Source organism: Lolium rigidum, chromosome 5 (genome assembly GCF_022539505.1).
Source record: "Lolium rigidum isolate FL_2022 chromosome 5, APGP_CSIRO_Lrig_0.1, whole genome shotgun sequence".
Classification (NCBI taxonomy): domain Eukaryota; kingdom Viridiplantae; phylum Streptophyta; class Magnoliopsida; order Poales; family Poaceae; genus Lolium; species Lolium rigidum.
Window position 1 is genome coordinate 71,574,592 of NC_061512.1, and position 19,170 is coordinate 71,593,761.

Here is a 19,170-nt window from a genome sequence, read left to right on the forward strand (position 1 = left end):
GAGGCCACTTCATGAACATCGCTATGTTTAAATTGTTTTGAGATGGTCCATGCTTGCACACTCCAGACTCCAGAGAGCAGTGAACTGATCGAGCTCGGTCAATCCAAGCACATCCTTCAATGACCACAAACTAATTTGTGTGCACGTTACCAGCTCGGTCAATCCAGCTTCAGTCACCCGACTACACAACCGTAGTGTGAGACTGCTCAAGCTAGCAAGGAGTGCGCACAATGTAGCGCATCCCATAATCAGTTATCCGATTATTCTTGTTCAAAAAAAAGTTCTCCGATTATTATCTGTAAGCTCAAGTACTACCCGGACAGGTGCGGATGAAAGTACAATCATCCCTTTCTCGCCAACGAATTTCGGCTCCATTAAGCACAAGAACACGAATCGGACGACTGAATGAGAATCTCAAGGCCCTCCACTGTGAAGCCTAGTATTTCTGGTTCGCAAAACGAAAATGCTTCCCGTACGATAAAATGCTTGCTTCGCAAAATGGGCGAAGAGAGGGTCTTGTCAGCATTGTTGGTGCATTTGAATGTCCAGACACAGTTTGCATTCGTCCTTGAATGAAATGGATAATAAACAAAACTTGTGAAACTAGGACTTCCTGCAAGGGGGGTGCCGCCCCAGCTTTGGCTTACGACATTTTTTTTTTAAATGGTGGAGCCTAGCTTCTGCATCAAAACAACTTTTATTTAAACTTTATTTACCAGGGATCTATCAAGATTATACATCATAAAACCTGAAACCACCACTTATGAGTGAAGTAACATGTTGCCAAGACATCTGTCCTAAGAGCATCTTCAACAGGCGCACTATATTTCGGCGCGCTAAACCTCGCTTCCACCACGCTGTAAACGTATGACGCGCTGGGCGGAAATTTGCCCCGCCGGAGGCGCCAAAATGCAGCGCATGCGCAGGCGGTAAAATGGATCCTCCGCCGGGCGCGCCAAAATACAGCGCCAACGGTCGCGGAAAACAGCTTTCTACACTACTATGCATTCAACAAGATCAAACACTCACATATAAATCATGAAACAAATGATCTACTATAGTTCAAATGGACACAAAATGCAACACACATCACATAGTTCAAGAACGACACACAACATGACGTAGTTCAACAACGACACACAACATATGATTCAAATAGACACAAAGTGCAACACACAATTTGCATATCACAAATGCATCTCACACTTCCGCCTTTTCCAAGTCACCTTCTTTTGCTTGTTCTTCCTCGTCATCTTGGGTTGAAGGAGGAATAGTAGGATCCATGGAGGCCACGAATCCTCCCGGTGGTGCTCCCATAGTCCCATACACACCTCCATAGCTTGGTCCTCCCATGCCGGCCATGCCTCCCATGGCGGGCATGGGCATGCTTCCCATGCCGGCCATGCCTCCCATGCCGGTCGTACCTCCCATACCTCCTCCAAACATGGGCATGCCTCCTCCAAACATGCCGGTCGTGGGTGTGTTCATGTTGTCTATAACCAATCTCTTCTTGGCCAACACTTCGTCACGAGCAAGGTTGATGTACTCCTTTTGCCTCTCATCCATGTGGGAAGTATCCATCAAGAAAAGCTTCCTCTCCTCCTCCACTAGGCGTAGATGCTCCTCGTTGGCTTGCCTCTTCTCCTCCAAAGCCAACTTCCTCTCCTCGTTGGCGGCAAGCCTCTCCTCCAAAGCGGCTCTCCGAGCCTCCATAGCATCCATAGCCTCTTTCTCCAAGTTTCTTGCCACCTTTCTATCTTCATTTGCTTGCAACCTTGCATTTGCAATCATTTCCATAGCAATGGAATTGTCATCATCTCCGGCCTTCTTTCCCTTCATATCTTTGGCGGTCTTCCTACCAAGCACATTCCTTCGCCCATTATTGACCGAGTGAGAAGTGAAGCTTCTCTTCTTGCCTTCGTCACTTGAATCATCATCATCGATGATTGTTGCATCACCGCTTGCATTGGCTGCCATAGTTGCCGCATCCAACTTCCCGCGGGTCTTCCACTTTTCTTCATTCCCTAGCACTTTATAGCAATGATGCAAGGTGAATGGCTTGCCAAGAATCTTGTTGCCTTTCTTGTTCTTCTTTCCCACATCCCTAAACAATCCTTGATCAATAGAGTTCTACAAAGCAAGCAAAAGAGAATAGATGAGCTATATGAACTAGAACCGTATCCTTCACATATGAGCCATATGGTCAACATACTAGTAGAATTGCTTACCCTATCATTCTCATTTGTGCCACTTGGGTTAAGAACATCAAAGTTGGCTTGCACGCCCGCCCATTTTTGGCAATCGGTGTTGATGCCGGACCAACAAGACCGAAGCGAGCACATGGTTCGCTCGTTCCCACTTCTGTTGTGGGCGTCGAAGTACTCTTTCATCCTCATCAAATATGTATCTCTTGTTTGGTAGGTACCGGTTGTTGGATCCATTCCAATTGTCAACCATGTCTTGCAAAGCAACTTGTCCTCCGCTATGGTGTAGTTCGCCCACCGACCGGGATGACGAGGTTCAATCAACCCTTCTCCTTCCTCATCGATATCCTCATATTCCTCCCATCCCTCAACGGTTTCATCATGCATAAACGAAGATCCAACATTCATTGCCTCCATGAAAGACTCATCATCGACTCTACATTGCAATAAAATTCATTATTCTCCGACTATATATGCATCTAAACTAAAATTTGGATGAAAAGAAGTGTTTTTACCTCTTCGGCGTTTCATCATACACCATGTGTGCGCCGGATGGGTCACCGAACGGAGGCGCCGGCGGCGTCTGGTTCGTCGGTGGAGGAGGCGGCGGAGGCTGCGGGCGGCGGGTCGCAAGCGCCTTCACTTTGTTCGGCGGCGCGACGGAGGCGGCGCCAACGGCTCCGTATGGGCGTTTGGACGACGGCGTCCGCGCCTTGTCGGCGGCCTGCGCGATAGCCATCTACGCGGCGGCAGCGGCTGTGTGCAGCGTCGCGCGCGACGGGACGAAGAGAGCACGGGCAACGGCGGTTGTGTTGCCGGCGTCGGCTCCACCGCTAGGGTTTGGCGCATGGGGCGGCGGCGCGGCGGAGGCGGCGGCGGCAGTGGCGGCGGGTGGAACAGAGTAGGTATGGGTTGTTGGGGTGTCGGGGGGCCCGTCCATCGCCGGGATTGCGCCGGCGACCGCACGGAGGCGAGGGATTGGGCGGTCGGGCGTCGAGGCGCGTGGGAAAGTTTCGGAGCGGGGTTTCTTCGCGTGTGCGTTGAGCGATGACGCGCGTTGTAGCCGACACACAAAGTATAGTGCTCGCAATAGCGCAAACCGGCCCGCGCCCAAAAAAAATTACAGCGCCGCGCCGTTTGCAGCGCCTGCTGGAGGGGTAATTTTGCGCCCGCGCACTGCAAAACGGCGGTTTATATAGCGCGCGACCTATATAGCGCGCCTGTTGGAGATGCTCTAAAAACAGAAACAAACGCCCCACCAACTAAAAACCGTGGACATCCTGAGTCATCCTATGGCGAAAATAGGAGCTCACAATCGGTTTAGCAGACCCTTGGCGAGCGTCTTATGCCCTCGCTTCAGAAGCCGCCGCCACCATCGAGCCACTGGTTCCATCTTCCGGGCATAGATCCGCATAGCCCTTGCCAGCCTGTTGTCGATGCCGCCGTGGAAGATTTTTCATGCATAGCACCTGCCGAACAGACACTACTCAGTGTAGCACCTGTCAGCTAGGCATGACTTGACATCTCCTCCTCTACCTCTGTCATCGGGCCCTACTCCACAAACGATGCTCCCAAGAGAGAAAACGGCACCACAATGCCGACATCGTACATTCTAGAAGACCAGATCCTAGGTTTCCCCTCGGAGCAGCACGAGTAGGTCGATAGTCGTTACTCAGCAATGTCTTCATCAAGGTACCAACGTAGAATGTCGCCATCATCCGCCAATTGGCTCGGTTTTCACCGGCAACTATGTCTTCCTAACTCGCAGCCGGGACTAGATGACGGATCTCACGATCCGACGACCCAGCCTCAGGCCGACCACTTTCGACGGAAGAGATGGCCACCACCACCATGCCCGGAGCCGCTGCCCCGGTCTTCCTCGTGTCGCAGGAGAAGCCCAAGAGTGCCACTACCGCAGACGGAGCAGCGACATCAGACCAGCATGCAAAGCCCGCCCAGGCCCATCTGGGCCCAGATCTGGACAAAGCCTTCGCCGCCCGGCAGTCCTGCCGCCACGGAGCAGCACAACCTGGCCGTCATTGCTTCACCGTCGTCGTCTCAAGGGAGACCTTGCTGGCCGCCGCCGCGATGTCATCCGATCAACGGCCGAGGTAAGGTTGCCGCCGCCGTGCCACTTGGGCTTTACCCGACAACTCCTAGGGTGGCTGTGGGGGTGGAGAACGCAGGGGCAGGGCAAGGGTTGGTGTTGGCGGCTACCCAGGCGAGGCGCGATGCCGCCAGACAAGGTGAGAGGGGTAGGGTTCATGGGCGCGAGAGCTTACCACGTATCTTATACCGTATCCAGTGACAAGTTCAGAATCGGATATCCTTGTCCATCAAAGTCCCTTAAACCGGTTATGGATTTTGGAAAACGGATTCCGAGCTTAAATCTTATCTGTTTACACAACTATCCCTCCTGGAGGCCTATGGAAAAATACATGCAATTTTTTTAATAATATTTTTTCGATAATTTTATAAATAATACCTGATTTTGAACTTTTTTAAAATAATACACCGTCGGGTTAGTGTTTCCAATTAGTACTAATCGGGGAACACTAACCCGACGCATGCAGCCTAGGGGGCAGTCGTGACCCGATTAGGAACATGCAGCCTAGGGGCAGTCGGGTTCCTCTACCCCGTCTAGTACTAATCAGGTTTCTTACTATCGGATTTTCCTAACCCGACGGTGTATTATTTTTAAAAAATATTAAAATTAAGTATTATTTTTAGAATTAATGGGAAAAAGTATTATTAAAAAAAATCGCAAAGTACATCGGGTTCACCTGAATTTGCTTGCAGGTGTTGACTTAAAAGCACCAGAAATCTTATCAATTTGTCATGCCTGGTTTGGACCTAAAATAGGTGCCGATATATAGATCAGAGCCGTTGATATGTGTTCGCTCGTCTAAAATCTGTCCACCCGGGCTGCAGCGTGGTGGTTCGCCTGCGCGGCGCCGCATGGTCCTCGGCGGCTTGGTCGCCTAGGGTTGGCCTACGGCGGCGGGATCTGGGCTTGTGGGCCTAGATCTGGGCTTGCCAGGGCCTGGCCCAATCGCGTGTTGCGGGTGGCCATGGATGCTCCTGGTGGCTCCTCCACTGCCTTGTGGGTCTGCTCCTGGCGGGCCTGAACTCGGCGACCTGGTTCGCTGCCATCGGAGTTCTACTTTCTTGGGGTTCTCCGGCGGTTGGATGTCGCTTGGGGGCGAGGTCCTTGCTGGGGGATGGGTCCCTGGGTTGGTGCATGCTTGCCGGGTTGGCAGCGTGCCCAGTGCTGCTGCGCTACTCCCGCAGCGGTAGTCTGGTTTCCCTCCGATCAGTTTGATCGTACTAGTGCAGGTGCTTGCGGCCTGGAGATGGTGAGGTCGTTGGTTGCCGCCATTCTAGTGTCGTTGACATCTAGATCTGGGCATTTGCCAGCCAGCGTGTGCTTCGTAGTGTGGCTGTGTTTGGGGGCGCGTCAGTAATTACTGCGATGTCTACTCTATGCCCTCGCGATGGCGACCGGAATTTCGATCGGGTTTGGACCTCAGCGAAAGCTGCACATGGTGGTGACCTGTGCCGGTGACGACGGTACCTGCGGGTGTCGCTCCCTTGTTGAAGGCATCCCGATGATGTCTCTTCTGTTCGAAGCGATGGACTCTGTCCCTCCGCCCCAATCTGCCCTCTTAGGGTCCTCACTTTGTGCAAGCTTCTCTAGTAGTGTCTTGTGGTTCACTCTGTGACCTCGCGTTGGTGTCGCAGCCCCTCTCACAGTGTTGGCCTGGCTGCTTTTACACGGTCTGCTGCGGTAGCTGATGTCCTTCCTAGCGTCTTGGGGGGATTTGCTAGGGCGACGTCTGGTCGTAGCTCTTGTCGGTGTGCTTATCCCAACGCCAGGGGAAGATGTTGTGTTCTGGGTCTGGACCTAGCCCGAGCTCCAGGGGTGGTGGCTCTCGGGTCTGGGTGAAAGCTTTGCAGGACCTTGTCTCTGCCGACGACGATGACGCATTCTTGCGCCATTCACCTACTTGGAGGCGTCGCCGCAAGACCCCCCCCCCCCCTCCTTTGGTTCCTCAAGCTCTGCTAGGTGGACGGTCCGTCGTTGAGTTTCCCGTGGGTTGCAGTCTTGGTGCGGTGGATGTTGTGTTGGTGTGGATATGATCGTGATTGCTCCGGTGCCGCAGAAGACAAGGCTCCCTCCTCATGGTTCAAGCTAGCGCTTCGACTCAACGTTATCTGTGTTGTCTTCTGTGTGGATTTCTTTGTGCGTTTGACGCGTGTATGTTGTAAGTTCTGGTATAACTCCTAGCCGGTTGATGACTTACTCAATTCAAAGCCGGGCTCATTTCGTGCCGTCGTCTAAAAAAATCTGTCCACCCGCCCTCTACCTCTCACCTGCTAGCCTGGTACTTTCGGGTGTCACTTGCTGCCAGAAGGAAGAACGGAAGGGATAATGATATTTTAGGAGGTAGAGATAGATGGCCATGGCAGCATCAGCCTCCTGTTGCTCGCCTCCACCTCCGCCTCCTCGCCTTTCTCCCTCCTCCACACGCAGCAGCAGCTGTCTCATACACACAACCTCTACCGTCACTCGGCGTCCTCCTGCCAACGCGCGCTGTCGTCGCAGCCGCCCTGGTGCGCTGCCGGACACAGCGGTGCTTGTGGCCGGAGTAGCAGCGGTGGGGGTGGCCGCCACCGTCCTCCTGCGGGGCGACCAGAAGCAGCAGCAGGCAGCACCTACTGAGCAAGAGGCAGGAAAGAAGGCAGAAGAAGCGTGCGGCGCCTGCGGTGGTACGGGCCTGTGCCCCCGGTGCAAAGGGGAGGGGTTCGTGTTCAAGGAGGTGGCGGAGGAGACGGCGAGCAAGGCGAGGAGGGCGGCCAAGAACATGGCCACCAGGTACACCGCAGGGCTCCCCACCAAGTGGACCTACTGCAACCGCTGCTCCTCCACCCGCTCATGCACCGCCTGCGACGGCACCGGCACCACGGCCGCCGCAACGAAATAGTACGGTAGACTGACTCGGTAGCCAGCCACCATCACTTCACTTATGTATGTACACACTGGCATTTTCTATCTAATACATTGATTCTTATTATTCTTGTGTCATGGATACGGAGGGAGTCCATAAACTTATTCATTGCTAGCTACTGTCACTCTACAGCCCTCTCTCCAGGCCAGTACACGCAGGGCCTCCTCCCCTCTGTCTCCAGACACAACAACAGCATGACATCTTACAAGTTACAACAACACTTCTAGCTATCTAACTCAACTCAGCCAATTCAGAACAACCACATATTTGTTACTGACAGGGTAAGGCGAGGCCTCCGGCAGGGGCAGCTACAGCCGTCTCCTCGCAGCATCACTGCTACGACTCATGGCCGTTCATCATGAGATGGTAGGCGTACCGCGCAATCTCTGCGCCACCGCCTTCATTTCCCGTCTCCAGCATCAGGCCCATGTTGCCATCATCCTTGTCGCCTCCTACCATCCCTAGTGCTGGGGGCTTCTTCATCAGGGTCGGCTGCTCGTCATCAGACCAGTAGCCGCTTTCTCTCATGGCTAGGTCATCATACTCCTCATCTGACTTTGTCGAGTGCTCATCCACAGACCCAGCTTCCTCCATCTGCTTCGCGTTTTTTTGTTAGAAGTACAGTCATCAAAGACAACAGAATGGATGATCAGTTAAGTAGAATGACTTTCCTCCAGTTATTAGTCTACATAATAGAGAATTGAACTGACTTCAATTTTTTTGCACTACTAGCACTTAGGCACATGAAAAACCAACTAGAAACTCAATTCATCGACTTTATTCGACACACTTTTGTCATGCCAATGCTGTGTATAGAAACGGGGGATAAGATGATCAAGAAAAAGATGCTGTATACTACCTCTTGGATGTCCCTTTCTTCGTCAGTTAGATCCTCATTCGTCTCTGCATCACCAGCATCACTCCCATCTTCCTCTTCTTCACTGTCAAACACTGAGTACTCATCCACAAGCTGTATGAGATGAGATTAAACTGTGTCAGCCCAAAGCATAGCATCAGTTACTTTAACTTTCATACATAACTGCCCAACACATCTGAATATTTCATATGTGTATGCATAAATGTCGTCACAGTCATGATAAACATTGGATTTTATTATAGCATAACTCACTTTCTATGTGCATAAGCAACTGTGAAAATATCATAATCACAGAAAGGATTAAGAGGCGAACCTCTTTGGAATTATCATCTGACATCTTTGGTGAGCTGCAACATGAGGATAAATACCTACTCCCTGTATCTGTGCCGTCAGCCTTGGAGTCATCGGCACTCCCAGTATGACTAGTGCCTCCGGTATCACTTGGCCATGCACTGATCCCAAAAGAGCCAAACTGAAGATTGACAGGCTCTGCCTTCCCAATTTGCAACGGACCGTACATGGGGTTTCCCACAGAATTCTCACTGCCTGTGCCATCATTTATGTTACCATTGCTGTCACCGGCAACCACAGGCCATGCCTTAGCAACTGAACCATCGGTGTTAAGCAGCGCCATTAGATTCCTAGAAGACCCTTGCCTTTGAATCAACTGAAACATGCCCTTGGAATTCAATGAGTTTGCAGCGCACTGGTTTCTGTACTCTTCATCTACTATAGCTGCAGTATTTGTATGGGGGTCATAGAACTGCTCCCCAGCCTCTCGCCGACGAAGGCAGCTAAAGACTGTGGCGTGTATGGCTGCCACACTCCGATCTACATTGGTATTATTAATTCTCGGCACTAGATGTTTGTCGGCTCGGTTGCACAAGTACTCCTGGATAGCTCTAATGTTCTGGATGTATTTAATATATCTGTTCTTTGCTGGATCAAGCGTCATGTACTTTGCACGGACTGCAAAACGTTCCATGTGCTTCTCCTCATTCGTGATATATACCATAAATGGTATAATGGAGGGATGTTTCTTCATTAGCCCCATCTATTAGACAAGAGAAATAGAAAGAATTTCACTGCATACTCTAGAAGAGATAAAATAATGTAATTATGAAAATATAAACAACACAAATGAAAGAAAAAACATTTTTCTTTTTGTGTAAGGAAAACAGCATGGCTCTCGATCATACGTACCACAAAATTCAGGCTTAAATGAACTCCTTCTACAATTAAAGATTCTTTGCGCTCCTCCCAGGTTGTAATTAATCTATCAAGGCTCCCGATGATCATCTCACTCTGCGCTTTGTATCCTTCTATGGCCATTTGCTTTTTGCTGGTCACTTCAGTTCTAGGAGGCAAGTCTGGAGATTTCTCATTACATTTCTCATCTGAAGTGCTACCATCTTCGTCTCCATTAGCATTTGAATGAGAAATAACAGCGAGTTTCTTTAACTTGCGTTTCTCCTTAGCTTGGGCAACTGCAACAGGGTCTAGATAATCTCCTGCGTGGTAGGTTGACGCATAGAGCAGAGGGTTTTGTTTTTCGTCTACAAAACTCCTCATCATGTGCCGTATAGAGTCGGTAGAAACTACGGTGGTGATACCCAACCTGTTACCCTGGGAAGAATATAAAGTCAGGGTAAGGAATTACAGAAGTATCAGGGTAATTAACTTCCACTACCAAGCAATCCCAGTTTTGCATGAATATATGGAATATTACTGTATACTAATACGAGCAGATGCGTTCATCAAATTGTATCTACCAATGAAGGGTTTTGGTAACTAAAGAATAAAGATAAACGCTTACCAATAGGGATGATAGAGTAGATTTGCCGCATCCACTTGTGCCACACAACAGCACAGTCACCGATTCTTTCCTCTCCCTAATCCTGGTGAAAAGCACGGGAAACACAAAAACAAAACATCATTGATGAAATGAATTCGTCTCCAAATACTAACTCAGGGCTCTTTAATTCCTCTCCAAATACTTAAAGCCATTCAATTTCTCAAGGACTGGTGACAGATTTTAGTTGCATATCAACCATGTGAATTTAGGAAACAGCAAAATCGGATTATGGTATTACCTGCACGCAAGAAGCAAGTCAGCCCTCTGATTTGGCCCGACATACTTGTACAAAGTGAGGGCATCACATACAACATTTAGGAACTCTTCTCTCGAAACAACGACAGTTGTCTGGATCTTGTACAACTCAAACGGTATGTTGGTCGTGTTTTCTGTATTCAAGAGCTTGGCAGTTTCCATGTCATCCTCGGCTGTGGATTCACCCAGTTTTGACGCGTCTAAGAAATCGTTCCTCGTCACATCGAATACTCTCTTGCTGATCTGGTCACACAAACAAGCGGCAAATGAGACATCGTTGGCATTGGTCTGATTTATGTAGTTCAGAAAATCCTAATGAAGGCAACAGAAACTGCGAGGCAAGTAAGAAACCAGATTGTAAGAATGTTGGAATTCAGACAAGGCATATTATACAAGGGATGAAAAGGAACACAAACCAACTTGATGCAGATTTAAAGAATTATTAATGTAGTAAGCAATATAACCGATTCCTCCAAAAATATATAACTAGTAAATGGGCCAGGATTACAGAGTATGGCTTGGGCATGCTGCTGGTTGGATATTCCATAACTGAACCATGGTGAGAGGGATACTACAGATACTATCATGTTGAGTCTACAGGATCCAGTGTCTGGTAGTACCAACAATTGGGGGATTAGTTAAACTCAGGAGTAAAACTACAAAAAGGAGAGCGAGTGAGACCAGGCAGAGATTGGAAGCCACCAAGATTAAATGGGTACATAGCATAGATGAGCGGACCTTGAAGGCGTGGCGTGGCTTGCATCCCATGAGCTGGAGCGTGCTCTGCAGGACTGGGCGGGTGTAGTGGAAGGTGCTCCTCCGGCCATGGCCGTGGTGGTCGGCGACGGCAATGTAGAGCAGCCTGGAGGCCGCCATGTCCCCCTGGCCCTGCAACCAGGCAGTGAGCAAGAGAAGGAATCAAGAGAGCTGCGAATCGAGGAGGAGGAGGAGGGAGGAGCAGTCGTGGACCTCGTGGTCGTGGGGAGGGGGTCTTGAGTCTGGGCATTGTCGCCGCATGGAGGGGAGAGGTGGCGGAGGGCGGTGCGGCGGGCGATGTCACGGCGGACACGCAGCGGGCGCCCATGCCCTCCACATGGCCATGGCCGCCACTCACCACGCGCTCTCTCCTGCTTCCTCCCCTGGCCCTCTGAGCCCACCCGATGTCCGTGCGCGTGCGCGTGCGCGTGCGTAGTGTTTTTTTCTTTTCTTTTTTTACCAAGCAACCGACTTTGTTTCTTAGCGAACGATAGGCTGATATCAGCCGGCTGAAAAAACACCTTCCATCAGTCATCTTTCGGATCGTTCGATCTAGTTAAATAAGTGAATTCCGCTCGTTCGATCGTGATACAAAAATGATACGCAAACATCCGGCCATTGCATTTTCTTCATATAACGTTTGGATTTTATGGTACCTATATAAGGGGTTTTCTTCCCTAAAGGTATCTAAGATTAACCGTGCTTTTTTGCCTTCATTGTTAATCTTTTTTGAGCTTGCTATCTTTCTCTTTCTCACGAATCTTGCATCTATTTGAGAGAAAAGCTAGGAGAGATCTAGGTCTGCACTTCCACCAATCAACATCCCCTTTTTGTAAGGAAATCCATTTGGATCTAGATGTTGGAGAAACTTGGTGTTCTCTTCTTTGCTCTTCCTCTATTCATCTCTCCATATTATTTTGTAGCTTTGGTGGAATTTGTGAGTGAATGACTTGCCATTGCATTTAGCGCATAGTTCTAAGTTCTTCACGATGATACAAGGAGATGAAAGTTCGTGAGTATATCTTTTCGGGAGCTTGCTCCTCTTGGATTCTTGGAACCCTAGGCGGTTTTTTGGCTTAGTATTTTTTGGGGTCCCCACTTAAGTTGTGGAGATTTCCTCAAGGTTCAATTATCGATCGCGGACTTCCCTTTTGATGGGAAGGCTCGAGGACAATACGGTGAGGCCTTCATGTCGTTTGGGGAGCCTTTTGCCTCCACACCACTCCAACGGAGAGTAGCAGTCACAAGAGTGTGAACTTCGGGATACATCATCATCTCCGTTTGTCTAGGTTATCTCTATCTCCGAGCTCTTTACTTATGCAATTTACATTGTGATAGCATTCGTGCTTGAAATATATATCTTGATATAGCATAGTTGTTTGTTTTTCTTAGCATAAGTTATTGGTACACGTAGATGAACCATAGTATATATAGGTTTTTCGCTTGGCAAATTAAATGCTAGTTCTACTACACATTTATTCAAGATAATATCGTAAAAGTTTAAAGTAGTTATTCACCTTCTTCTAGGCGATATCTGTGCCCTTTCAATAAGTCCAATGTGGCGCACAAGTGGGCCCCCATGTTTAGCCCCACTTGAAGCCTAGACCGGACCCATCTGAAACTTCGTATCTTTCAGACTCTCACTCGATTGGATTTGTGAGATTGCATCGATGATCTAAGACGCAAGGGAAAATGGCGTGACCACTAGGCAATAAAATAAAAGAAGTAAAGGTCTATGGAAGTCCTCGATTCTTCTTTATACAAACAAATTGAGCAACAAAAGGTATGCACTCCTTTATTCCTTGCAAAAGAAATGTTTAAGATAAAGAGACATAGTTTTATTACATGGTTTCCTTGTTCGACAAAAGGTAAAAATAAGCCGTTGAGTTAATATCTGAGTGAGGAAAGGAAAACATCCTTTAGCAGAGCTATCAATTTTTATCATGAGGATGAAAGGAGTTACTTAGATACATCCGAGCCACGAAAGGGAAATATCCTTTGTCATTGGTATATTGCCTTTCCTTCTCCATTACCCCGAATTGTGTAAACTTAAATCTTTCAAGTGAACCTTTTAGGTAGTATTGTTAAATTCTTTGTTTGCGATCACACAAATAGAGAGTAGGAGTATCTGAAGTAACATGGTCAATCGAGAGGTAGTAAGTATTGGGTGTGTACGAATGTCTTATAACAAAGGTCATACTACACTTTGCGAGAGTTGATACAAGGATGATTTTTAATCGGTTTGGTTGCATCATTGCAGTCTGATTTAGTTATATGTTTGGAGACCTCCGAGTGAAGAGGCTCGACTAACAAGACTTGGGCCATTCTAAGCTTACCATGTGTCGCCTAAAGGCTCCCCTATTCTCGGTGTTGACACAAGTCGTGTTGGAGTCCTTAGACTCAACACAAGGGAGGTACTCGTACTAGCCTCGTGGTTTCTCTACTCTCTAGCCCTCCCCCTTGAGTTATATTCAAATGAGTGAATGGCTGCATTCTCATGGAACTATTTATAGTCTTAGAGGCCTTAGCAAATGACCAAGGGCTCCCTTCTTTTGGTACGTGGGGGATAGCTATGGTCATTTGTGCTCCACTAGTCCATTACAGACTAGGAATGAGAGGTGGTATTTTGTCAACGATGGACTAGCCTACACATATCCTCACACCATCTTGGGTTTCTTTCACTTGGGATTTGATGAGTGCAAAACACAACATGTTTTACATCACCTAAACGCCAAAGCAGTGTTAGGAATTTTGTATTTTATCGTGTTGGTGCGTATCCATTCTATTTGTTTCAGGTAATCTTGGAAATAAGAAGGAGGTTTTGCAACCAATGCAAAAGGGACCAAATCTGGGCAAAATAATGACGATTTAGAGCAATAAAGACTTGCCAACAATGACCCACACCAAAAGCTTTAGCGACCCGTGGTGCGGTCAGGCCCGCCTGTATTACCTGACCGTACCACCCGTCGTTGGGACCGTTTCGTCAAATATATTCACCCCGTGAAGTCGAATCTTAGAAGCGAGACATGGAGCCACCAAAAAACACCGAAACCTGACCTCCAAGAGGGATCCAAATGGGGAAATCGCCAAAGGGGATCTATCATCACCACAACTGGGATCATTAGAGGCTAAGGCGTCGACCATCATCATCATCATCACCACCATCATCAACATCATCATCACCATTGGGCATCTCGTTGTAATCCTTAACCTTGAGTGGGATTCGTGTACATTCGATCTTCCATTTTCCATCCATAGATTCATGATGATGTTATTTGCCTCCATGTGTGAGTAGATCCATTTGTTCTTAGGAGATGGAGAAACCCTAGCAAAATTATGAAATAAAATAAAGTTTGTTGATTGTATAATAATTATGAAGCGTGCTGGTTCCGATGTTGTGTGTTGTAGACCACATAATTTTGCCTAAGGGACATTGGTAAACATCATCGTTGCATATGGTTAGCAGTACGTGGGCATACCAGTACCTATTGTCATGACCATGGGGAGACCCTTAATTACTGAACCTGCGCGGCATGCGATGGGATAAGGTAGTGGCCATGAGGGATGTGAAACAGTGCTTCTAGGAGCATCCATATAGGAACCTTACCACACACAGACATATCTAAAAGACAAAATCAATATTCTTAATCACCACATCTAGGATAGTGGCAGATCCACAACTCCCAGAGAACGCTTTACCCCTACTGAGTTTCATTACTTTACCATTATTCGCATAGTCTCATTTTTAGTTTACTCAATTTACTTTGTTCACAAACCCTTAAAACTATCATCTTTATGCTTTGGATTTAAAGACAACTTTGAGGTACTTCTAAATGAAGGAAACAAGAGGCAATAAAATTGCTAGTAAGCAAGCTACACCGTGGATTCGATACTCTTACTTTTGAAAACTAGCTATACGCGATCCGCGACCTTGCAGACACCAGGCTTCATCGTTGACTTTTTTCTTATTTGTTAAGCCTACCCCGATCTATCACTTTTGTGAAAAACTATAGGGGAGAAACATGTTTTTGTCTCCATACCAAGATTGTAAAGCCTCTTTAGTGTTCGCTATACCATTATTTTACCTTTTTGTAAAGTTGTGCATTATACCTCTTTGGTGGGATGTTCGTTTACATTTTGCAGCTTGCTCCTCTCAAAGAGACATACCATGACAACTACGAGCATGGAAGGCTATTTATAGGATTAAGGCCTTGGGAAATTACCAAGGGCTCCGCTCTTTTGGTAGGTGGGGGATAGCTATTGTCATTTGTGCTTCACTAGTCCATTATGGACTAGGAATGAGAGGTGATACCTGTTTTGTCCATGATGGACTGGTCCACATATATCCCGATGCCACCTTAGGCTTCTTTCACTTGAACTTTCATCGCTGACTTTGTCTTTGATAAGTCTACCTGATCTATCACTTTTGTGAAAAACAATAGGGGAAAACCATGTTTTGCCATCATATCTAGATCATTAGATTGTAATCTATCAGATATATATTGCTCATCCTAGATTCAAATCTATCAGATATATATTGCTCGTCCTAGATTCAAATCTATCAGATATATATTGCTACCTCCATTCTCTTTGAGATGTTAGTTTCATTTACATGTCACTAAAAGTTACTGAAAACACCAAGATGAAAGTATTTTAATTGCAGCAATAACAGTGGAACATGATAAATCCAAATAATTGTGTCTATGTTAGCAGTCAAAGTATTATAGGATGACCACTAACATCTTAAAATGGCATCTCAGAAAGAAAGGAAGCAGTATAGGCTCATAGCCAACTATAGGAGAAGAGGAAGAAACACTATATGGATAACACAACTTCTTTTGGCCTATACACATAGCACATTATGAAAAGGTTGCAAGCGGTACGGGACGTCCAGAAAATAAGGGATGAGAAGCCATTTGAACAGAAAAAATGTAGTCAAGCGAATCTGCGTCTAGTAAGGACGTCCAGAACTCAGGGACCAAAACAATACAATTTGCTAATCAGAATTTCACGAAAAAAACAACTGGCTTAATAAAGGAAGCAACAATAATTCAGGCCAAACTTAGTGAATCTCATTCAGCATTCTCAGTTCATATCCATGCATACTAGTCCAAAATCAAATCTCGTGACTGCAAAAATGGTTTAAACTGTCGAACATTTTATACAAAGAGCAGTATGATGTAGGTAGCTTCTGTTTTTTGTGCAACAGCACCTTCCACTTTGTAAAGGACTGTACAGACTATGAATCTCCTAAAGCATCAACGTTTGCCCGAGTAAGATCTGAGCCCAATTGTGATGGTTAACAGAGTAATCAGATAGGAACTCCCCAAATCATCCATCAGCGCTCCTTGGGGAATCAGAGCTCCAAGGTCTTGAGGACAGCACCACAAAACATATCGAGACCAATAAGGTCACTCACGCACTTGGAGAAATTGTATTGATTTCCCTGCAATAACCCCGACAAGAATCAGGACTCACAAGCATAGCTAAGATACTAAGATTCCCACATTGCATACAGTATTGAAGAATAAATATATTATCAAGAATCAAAAGTACGATAAACTAGTAAGAATTACAAGCAGATAAACCCAACACAGGTTCCTGTACTATTTAGGTTTTCTACTGAAGCTGTGCCAAGTGCTTCTGATATAAGAGAAGACAGAAGGCTAAGATGTGGCTATTTGTTCCTTCTTCATAGTCAAATCTACAATTCTATACGGTAAACGTAGCAGGACTGTTATGCAGTACATCAACAATGGACAGAGAATTTTGTTCTACAGATAATGCCCACTACTATAACAGAAATTTGGCAAATTGGCACTAAAGTCTAATAACTAGAGGAAATCAATTATAATGATATAAAAGTACAAAAGAGCTCTCATGACACCGAAATTGTTCCAACAGAAGACAAACTAACAGTTAAGTATACAACTTGCTAGTGCACAACAAAGAAAATCCACAAAAGTTCTTACCAAGATTAATACATTATTTTTTTGGATTGGTCTCTTGGCTACTCTTTGCAAACATTACACTCACTCCCAAGTCCCAACCAAGTGGTAAATAGTTGCATGCCATGGCTCCTATCCTTCTGGGGAATTTCTCCAGCCTCCAGTCTTAGTCATAATAAGAAATGTGGCAACCAGCAGACATCCAGAAGCATAATCCAATAATCTAAAAGAAATGCTTGCAGAAAACAACTTAGCAGCTGCACATTACCGTGTCACTGTCGAAATATCTGTCCAATTCCTGTAACTGGGAAGACGGCAGGATTCTCTTGATCTCCCTGCGCAACTTATTGATGTTGAGGAACACCGGGCTACAGGTTATCATTGGTCCTAACACCAAAAATTCCAGAGGCAGGAACAAACCAAAAGATATTAGACGGTCATTGTGAACTGCAGTTACATATATCACAACATTTCAGGCAAGTACATACCTAAGACAAGCGCTGGGCGTTTCATGAATCTCACCAAACATAATGGGACAACACACACGTTCATGTGTTCGGTCCATACAACGTACCAGCTTGGATTGGGCAGGCAGTCAACAGCACCAGAAGATTTCACTTCAGGTCTTGTGTTGATGGACTGGTCTGATCCGGCGTGAATGGCCTCTGGCAGGCCCTGGACGATGCGGCACAGTAGCACACAGGCTTCACCAGTGTGATCTGCATCAGCTATTCCCATGCTAATTGAAATGAAAATTTCAAGTTAGCTTATCGGGTTTCTCCGCTTAAATTTTGCATGGTACACACTTCCAAAACTGACTGTCATTCATTTCAGATCAATATCTCAGATTGCTTGGCCAATTTACTGTATTTATCTGACATGTCCATGAACGGACTCAAATTTTGGACATAAACAACTTGATCCAAACAGAAACTAGCAACAAGTCCTTGATTGTCGTGGAAAAACTCATCAGGTCAATTTGTGAGACGATGCAGAAAAAAAGTGCAGTTCTCGTGTAAACTATCACTACCTGCCTTGCTCAAATCAAGGAGTCGTTTGCTTTGGCATTACTGCAGATTTGCTACAAATCGAAACTGAAGATGTTTCAGCGAAACTTGAGAAAAGCAACTCCAGTTTCCCATACTAGCACAGAAAAGGAAACACACTTTATTTGTATCAACCAACTTTACCAGATTTCCCAGCCTTGCAAGAATCTTCTTCCAAATTCGAAATTCTAGTACTGCTTGGCAATTTTGTCGAATCATCAAGGACGTAATCTCGACTTATCACCATATCGTCCGTACTAAGGACAAGCCATAAATCGCAACCAAATTTGGAATCAACCTATCAATTCCATGCATAGATGATCCCAACATTTTGCGGTTCTTGAACATACCACCACGCGAGTACGCTGCATTTTCTCAAACCAAGAACCACTGTGCAGCCCAAGAAAATCAAGAACTCCATGTTGCAAGAAGAAACGCCCCCAATTCTTGCACTGACCAAGGAGCTAGGATCCCAGAGCGAAAAGGCTCACCTAAGATGCGGGAACCTGAGCGGCGAGAGGTGCAAGCCGTGGCCGTGCGCGCGAGGACTCCCGATCAGATTCCAGTTGGGACACCGGAACAAGGTCTTGCCGGCAATCTGCACGTCCTCTGGCGGGGCGCCGTACCACGCGAGCTTGACGTTCCCCCCGAACTCCTGCTCCGTGTCCCGGTAGATCCGCATCGCTACGTCGCCCTTCACGCAGCGCTCCGCTCCAGTAACCACCGCCGTGCCCATGGTCCACGTGCGGACGATCTCGACGGCCTCGCGCTCGTCGACCGTGAAGGCCTCGCTGGGCTGAACCTGGAGGTGGGCCTTGCCGGGCGGGAAGAAGGCGCGGCCGGCCTCGTCGTACCAGGCGAGCGCGGCAGCGGTGGTCGCCCCGGGATCGTGGTCGTCGTAGCGGATCATACGGGCGAAGTCGAAGACGTACCAGCGGCCGTCAAGGAGGGGCGTCCGGAAGAGGTGCTCCCCGAGGGCGACGATGTGCTGGAGGTGGGCGAGCACGGAGGGGGGGACGTCGACCCACAGGTCGGCGCCTGCCTCGAGGCAGAGCACGCGCGCCGGCACGCCGCTGCCGAAAAGGTCGAGCGCCGCCATCTCGTTGCGCGGACGGCGGAGGAAGGTGGAGGTCGGCTGTTGCTCTCGTCAGAGGAGAGAGGTTTTGGCAGTGGGGCTTGCTTAGTTTTGACCCCCATCCGCCAAGTTTCGCCTATTTATA

The 19,170-nt window shown here is 47.4% G+C and overlaps 2 protein-coding genes across 2 annotated transcripts; one reads left to right on the forward strand and one right to left on the reverse strand.

The window, feature by feature from the left end:
- The first annotated feature begins 6,606 nt into the window (after positions 1–6,606).
- LOC124654546 lies at positions 6,607–7,279 on the forward strand. Its single transcript, XM_047193544.1, has one exon. The coding sequence runs from the start codon at positions 6,662–6,664 to the stop codon at positions 7,187–7,189; it is 528 nt and encodes a 175-aa protein (XP_047049500.1). The 5' UTR covers positions 6,607–6,661; the 3' UTR covers positions 7,190–7,279.
- Positions 7,280–7,549: 270 nt separating this feature from the next.
- LOC124656099 (P-loop NTPase domain-containing protein LPA1-like) lies at positions 7,550–11,076 on the reverse strand. The gene is made up of 7 exons (XM_047194903.1): positions 10,939–11,076; positions 10,184–10,443; positions 9,907–9,988; positions 9,294–9,716; positions 8,404–9,144; positions 8,073–8,183; positions 7,550–7,807 (listed from the first exon to the last, which is right to left on the reverse strand). Exons 1-7 carry the CDS (start codon positions 11,074–11,076, stop codon positions 7,550–7,552), a joined length of 2,013 nt encoding a protein of 670 aa, XP_047050859.1.
- Between the last annotated feature and the right edge of the window lie 8,094 nt (positions 11,077–19,170).

Excerpts from the sequence above, each read along its gene's own strand:
- LOC124654546 (XM_047193544.1), top strand. The coding sequence starts at position 6,662 with ATGGCCATGGCAGCATCAGCCTCCTGTTGCTCGCCTCCACCTCCGCCT.
- LOC124656099 (XM_047194903.1), bottom strand. The coding sequence starts at position 11,076 with ATGGCGGCCTCCAGGCTGCTCTACATTGCCGTCGCCGACCACCACGGC. Across the intron at positions 9,717-9,906 it reads CTACTCTATCATCCCTATTG|GGTAACAGGTTGGGTATCAC; the intron begins GTAAGCGTTTAT and ends TATTCTTCCCAG. Across the intron at positions 8,184-8,403 it reads CAGATGATAATTCCAAAGAG|CTTGTGGATGAGTACTCAGT; the intron begins GTTCGCCTCTTA and ends CATCTCATACAG.